Genomic DNA, 6,117 nt, shown 5'->3' on the forward strand with positions numbered 1-6,117 from the left:
ATTGGCATTGTTCATCTCTTCCAAATTGACATACTTTTTAGCCAGGTTATATTCTTGAACTTCTCCTGAGATTTATTTGCCTCTGTAAGTTACCACTGATTTGTTGTAGTTCCAAGGCACAACGGTAGGGTCCGTCATGGGCTTTTGCGGTGCGCGGACAATAACCACGGGCTCACTCAGCCTTGGTGGATTAATTGACCCCCGCATCATATAAGCTCCCTTGGGCACATACATTTGGGTTGCCTTGTTTAGCTCGAATCTCCTAGGAGGACTCAAAGTCATCTGCCTTTCTTTGCGGCCCCGAGGGACATAGAGAACAACATCTTTGGGAGGCATTGCCCCAATCCCCACTTCAACTTTCTTTTTTGATTTTGGAGGGGTGGTTTTGTTCTTTTTCTGCCCTTTGTCTTGCTTCGGGGAAGCTTTTGGTTTATTTTCTACGTCAGCAATGGGAATGATGGCCTTCAACGCCGATTCAAATTCCTTATCCTCACAAATCATTCCGATTACCGGCCCATTGTTGTGGGACGGCAGTGGCTTATTAGTCACTTTGGGATATCCTCATCCCTTAGCACTATCTTCCTTTGTTCTATTAAATTCTCCACTACTCTCTTTAGAGTCCAGCAATCATCAGTGTCATGCCCTTCTTCCCCTGAGTGATAGGCGCATCGGGCACCAGCTCTGTAAGAAGGTGATGTTGGGTTTTGCCTAGTTTAAGGAACCGGCTGTAGCAGACCCATTTGGACAAGCTTTGGGAGCAGAATGGAGTAGGATTTGCCGATTGGTGTAAAATTTGGCCTTCTAGGTAGTTCACGAGGGGGAAAATTATTTTGTGGAGGACGAGGGTTGTAGTGGTTTTGGTAAGGAGGATGGTTTCTAGGAAATTGAGCTTGGTTACGGTTGGCTTGTTGCTGTGGACGGACACAAGGTTTAGAATTCATGACCATGTATGGATGAGGAGCATAGGCCATGTCTTGGTAGGGGTAATAGTGTTGTGGTCCTTTCTGGGAGAAGGAATCTGGGAGTACAGTGTTTTCTTACACCCGACGCTGCCATGGATGTTTCTTCTTTTTTTCTTGCCTTTCGCTATTCCTGCAGACCCACCCTGAATGGCTTGGGAAGCAGCTCTAATAGCGGATTGACTTAGAATTCGACCCATTTTCAAATCGTTTTCAACCATTTCGCCAATCTTGATGGCTTCAGCGAACAATTTACCCATAGCAGACATCATATTTTGGAAGTAGTCGGCTACATGAGCTTGGAGGAAAACTGTGACCATTTCGACCTCATCCATCGGAGGCTTTACCCTAGACGCCTGCTCGCGCCATTTAACTGCGTACTCCCGAAAGCTTTCCGAGGATTTCTTTTTCAAGTTTGTTAACGAATTCCTATCTGGAGCAATATCAATGTTGTACTGGAACTGCCTAACGAAGTCTCTAGCAAGATCATCACAGATGTGCCAGCGGGATATATCCTGGTCCATATACCATTCAGAGGCGATGCCCACCAGACTTTCTCTAAAATAGGCCATGAGTAGTTCTTTCTTTCCACCAGCCCCTCGCAATTGATTGCAATATTTCTTTAGATGAGAAATAGGATCACCGTGCCCATCGTATTTCTCACATTTCGGGGTTTTGAATCCCAATGGTAAGTGCACATGAGGGAACATGCATAAATCAGCATATGACACAATTTTCTGCCCACTCAAGCCTTGTATGTTCTTGAGGCTGTGCTCCATACTCCTCATCTTCTTCGCAATCTCTTCTTGCTCATGAGTTTTGGTAGTCTTTTCTTGCCTCGCAGTGAACTCAAATTGAGGTGGTTGAGGATAAGTATAAGTGGGAAACTGAGGAGGTTCCATCTAAAAGGTGGATGTTTGGAAGGTGACAGTTGAGGGGTCACAACTGGGCCTAGGCAGTGTAGGTTGTGTTGTGGTCGAGCATGGGGGAGCGGTGAAGATGTTTGAAGCTGCACCAGAGATGAACACCTGGGGGCGAACCTTAGAAGGTGTTCCCACAAAATGAGCTGAGATAGTTGGATGGCCTAGTGGGGTATTTGGGTGACTGACTGGAACATTGGAAGTACCACCTGATCTAGGAAAAAGTTCGGGGAATCCCGGGATCGCACTTGGTGGCTCTCTTCCATTTACCCAAGCGTCCCATATTTCCATAACTCGAAGACGCAGGATTCTGTTTTCTTCGGCAGCTGTCGATTCTGAGGTCGGGATGCCCGAGATTAGGCTATCATCCGTGATGGGAATTGTTGGAAGAGTCATTTATAAGGACATTCTGATGCTCCCTTTTCATCTAGTAAAGTACGGGTGTGAAGCCAGGTTACCACGAAAACCAACCACCGTTCTATAAACACCCTGGACTGAAATAATAGCAGTAAACGGTTAGTTTGACACAAATAATAGATAGGTAATCGCACGTTGGGGTGTGATGCATCTATACAGTTAAATGTGTTTCTACATATTTTGCAAGGGTTGCATGCTTCATCCCGGCTTTTACTTATTCTTTTCCATTTTTCTTCTTTCCATTTCCACTCTCTTTTGCTCTTCTTCTTCTTCTTTTTTTCTTCTTTTTTCTTTTTTTTGTTATGCTCGAATCCTATGTAGATTGCCTACGTATCATGACCTCGCATGAATCTGACCAAGCGTAGTTTTGGGGGCGATAAAATGTAAAACTAAATAACAAAATATTTTGGGATTTTCAATTTTTCTCATAAAAGGGAAATACTCTAGATTACAACGATTCAAAACTAAAAGGAAAACAACAAACTCCAACAACAAGATGACAATACGGACTCAAGAACTGACTAATAGAATCGAAAATAAACTAACCGACTCTAACAGAAAAAAAAGATACAGACTTAAGTAAAAATCAAGAATACATTAATACTCCTGGTGCCCGTGGGACATCATTCGGTCTCGCCGCGAGCCTAAATGCGAGATCCCCTTGCAATCCCTCCAAATCACTCATAACTTTGCAGACAAAAGTCATCACCGCAGCGAAAAAGGTGGTATGAGTCATGTCCTCGCACGCTTGGCATTTCATGGTAATGTAATCAACGATGGTTCTGATCCTTTCTCTAATTCTACCTTTTTCCTGAAGCAACCGCCCTATCTACTGATTTCGGGCTTCTAACACTTGAGAGTCATGAAGGTGTTGATCTTCCAACTGTTGCATTCTTTCCTCCATTTGAGCCATCAAATCATAACAGTGTTCCTTATCAGCTTTGAAATCTTTAGCCTGCTTGGCTGCCTCATTCTCGAGAGTGGTTACCTTTCTTCTTAGGCTAGTGATGGTCCCTTCATAGTTCCTCTTCATTTATTGCACAACCCGTGCCCGCTCTTCTGTCTTCTTTTTCCATTGTGCCCGTATTTTCGCTAGACTGGCTTCAAACTTTTTCAGGTCTTCTTGACACTCAAGGACTTTCTTTTTCAGACCGCTTATAAGTCTTTCATCAGCCCAGCTTTTTTCCGGGTTTCTAGCAGCTATTTTCATCTTCCGGATCTGAGCTTTGAGGACCTCATTTTCCTGAGTTAGTTTTTTCTTTTCTCCCTCATCTACGGCAGCTTGAACACCATTTTCAAACTGAAACTCCATTACTCGCCTTTCCAACTAGCTTATTTTGGCCCTGTACTCATTTTATTTGTTCAACCAGTCTCATTGCACCTGTGCCCCATCGGTGAACTGTTGGACATGGGGTCTCTTTGCGGGCCTTTCAGGAATCTGGAATCTTTTGCCGAACCAGACAATGTACTTAGGGTCCACTTCACCTCTAGCTAAATTTCTCACCATGGTCTTAGGTTCAAGAAATCTACATTCATTCTACACTTGGCGAATTTTCCTTTCTGGAAATGCGGCTTTGGGGCCCAATTCAATGACATGTTTACTCAAATATTCATCATTGGGGATGGTTTGAAATCTTCCTAATTGGCACAAAACATTGTGTGGAGCATAATGTTGGATGCTCTTATTGGATGCTCTAGATGCCCATCAAGAGGAGATAACACACTTCAGCTGACATGTACACTGCTTCGGTGGCAGGAAGCCCATCTGAATGCCCACTCAATTTTATCGTCATTCAAAGATCTCAAATGTGCAAGCCAAGCCTCAGTACCCTCAGGGAATTCAATACCTGCCACTCGGCTTTCAAATTCTTCAATGCAGCTCAAACCGGTCAAACCGTAATTCATATACCCAACCCGGTGGCAGAGATGTTCTTGCATCCATAATTGTAGTAACAAATTGCAACCTTGGAAGAACTTTCCTCCTTCCTAACAGATAGTCAAGGCTCGGTAGATTTCAGATAAGATTACAGGAAGCACAGTACTGTTGGCTTTCTTGATTGCAACATCGATCATTCCCACGAGACCTATCTCTATATTACCATCTTTTCGCGGACAAACTACAACACCCAAGAAGGCTACCATAAAAGCTAAACCTCGCCTTGCCTCCCATTTGTCTTTATTTTCGGCATGGGTTAGACCAATGTTCAGCTCTTCAAAACCCCGGGGGTTACCATATCGATGATACAAGAACGGGAGCGTGCAATACCCTTCAGATAAATTTCCATCCCGAATATCCCGACTAATACTCAGCAAATCCAGAAATCTATGGGGGGGTACCGGTCTTGGTGCCAATGGATATCGACTTCTAAAGTTTTTGTTAAGGCCCACATAACCTGCAACTTCCTCCAATGTAGGTGTGAGCTCAAAGTCAGAGAAGCGGAACACATTGGGATTCGGGTCCCAAAAAGGTATTAAAGCTTCAATTATGTCCAACCTTGGCTTGATGTTCAATAGTCCGACGAGGCCTCCCAGAACTCTTACCACTGTTTCTCTACTGCCTTTTCCTAGATCATTCCACCACATGTGGAGCTGTAAGGGGATCTCTTTAAGGACTGTGAAGGGTTCAATTTCATTTGCGCTCATCCTGCACATTTATTAAGGTGTTTTAGTCACTCATTTTGACCCAAAAGTGATACCATTTTTTTTCAAAATTTTACTTTGAAAATAAAACCCAGTTTTGCATATACGGCCTTTCAACACTTCGGGGAAGAAGATTTAAAGGTTGTGCCTGCTAACCGTACAAAAATGACCAAAAGGGGCCATTCTTGCAAAAATAGCCTTCCGACGCCTTTTTTGAGGACATTCGGCTTATTTTAAGCAAGAACGGCATCACCCTACTTATTGTGACAAAAATAAAATTTTGTTGTTTTTGGGCTATTTTTGCAAAAAGGGAAGTTGGACCCGATGAGGGTTGCCTACGTATCCCACATCCGGTGAGAATCAAACTGGCGTAGTTCGGGCAGATTGGACGAAAATAAACCAATTCTTTTTCAAACAGAAAATTTTTGTCAAAATTTTGGTAGAGTTTCAGCATATTTTTGGACACTGATTTTCAAAACAAGTGATTATCTCTCCGAGCCCTCACATTGATTTTCTTTTTCCCAACTTTTCTCCTATTATTCATAAGCCGGTCAACATGCAAATCCGAAGCAAATAAATGCACAAGTAGCAAGTAGGATGCATCGGGATGGTCTTTCCATTTGGGGTACACCTGTCCTAGACAGACCCAACCCCTGTGTTGAGTCTCCTAAGTCAAATGCACGTGATGCAAACAAACGTTCCTACTAGGGATCCGGCATGAGGCTTTGTTATACTAGGTTTGAAACCTAGGTTTATTGTTCTAGACCTGGCTTACCCGAGCGGACAACTCTAGCTGAAGGGGGTAAGCTTACCGGGAATACAGAAGCTTCACCGACTTTGCAACTTGTCTGAACCTCGTTCTAAAATTGGATAAGACTCTAAACAGAAGAGAAGTCACACGAAGTGCACCCTTCTCCATGATTTAGAAGACTCAGAGAGAAGAAGGGTTTCGTAGCAGTTTATGTACAGTTCACACAAAATCAAAGCGGTAAAAAGCGACATTTAGCACATTAGGCTCAAACATATAAAAAAATCAGATAACAGATAAAGCCAATCATAACAGCTATTCTAAGCTCGAATTCTTGAACCCTGAACCAGAGATTCTGGGTTCGATCCCCAGCGGAGTCGCCAGAGCTGTCACACCTCCTTTTTACACTACCCGAAGGTAGCACAAGGGAATT

The 6,117-nt window shown here is 43.4% G+C and overlaps 1 protein-coding gene across 1 annotated transcript; it reads right to left on the minus strand.

The window, feature by feature from the left end:
- Nucleotides 1–937: 937 nt before the first annotated feature.
- On the minus strand, nt 938–1,861 carry LOC138869075 (uncharacterized). Its single transcript, XM_070146665.1, has one exon. The coding sequence runs from the start codon at nt 1,859–1,861 to the stop codon at nt 938–940; it is 924 nt and encodes a 307-aa protein (XP_070002766.1).
- Nucleotides 1,862–6,117: the final 4,256 nt, after the last annotated feature.

The sequence above is a fragment of the Nicotiana sylvestris genome, chromosome 5 (genome assembly GCF_000393655.2).
Source record: "Nicotiana sylvestris chromosome 5, ASM39365v2, whole genome shotgun sequence".
Taxonomy (NCBI): Eukaryota; Viridiplantae; Streptophyta; class Magnoliopsida; order Solanales; family Solanaceae; genus Nicotiana; species Nicotiana sylvestris.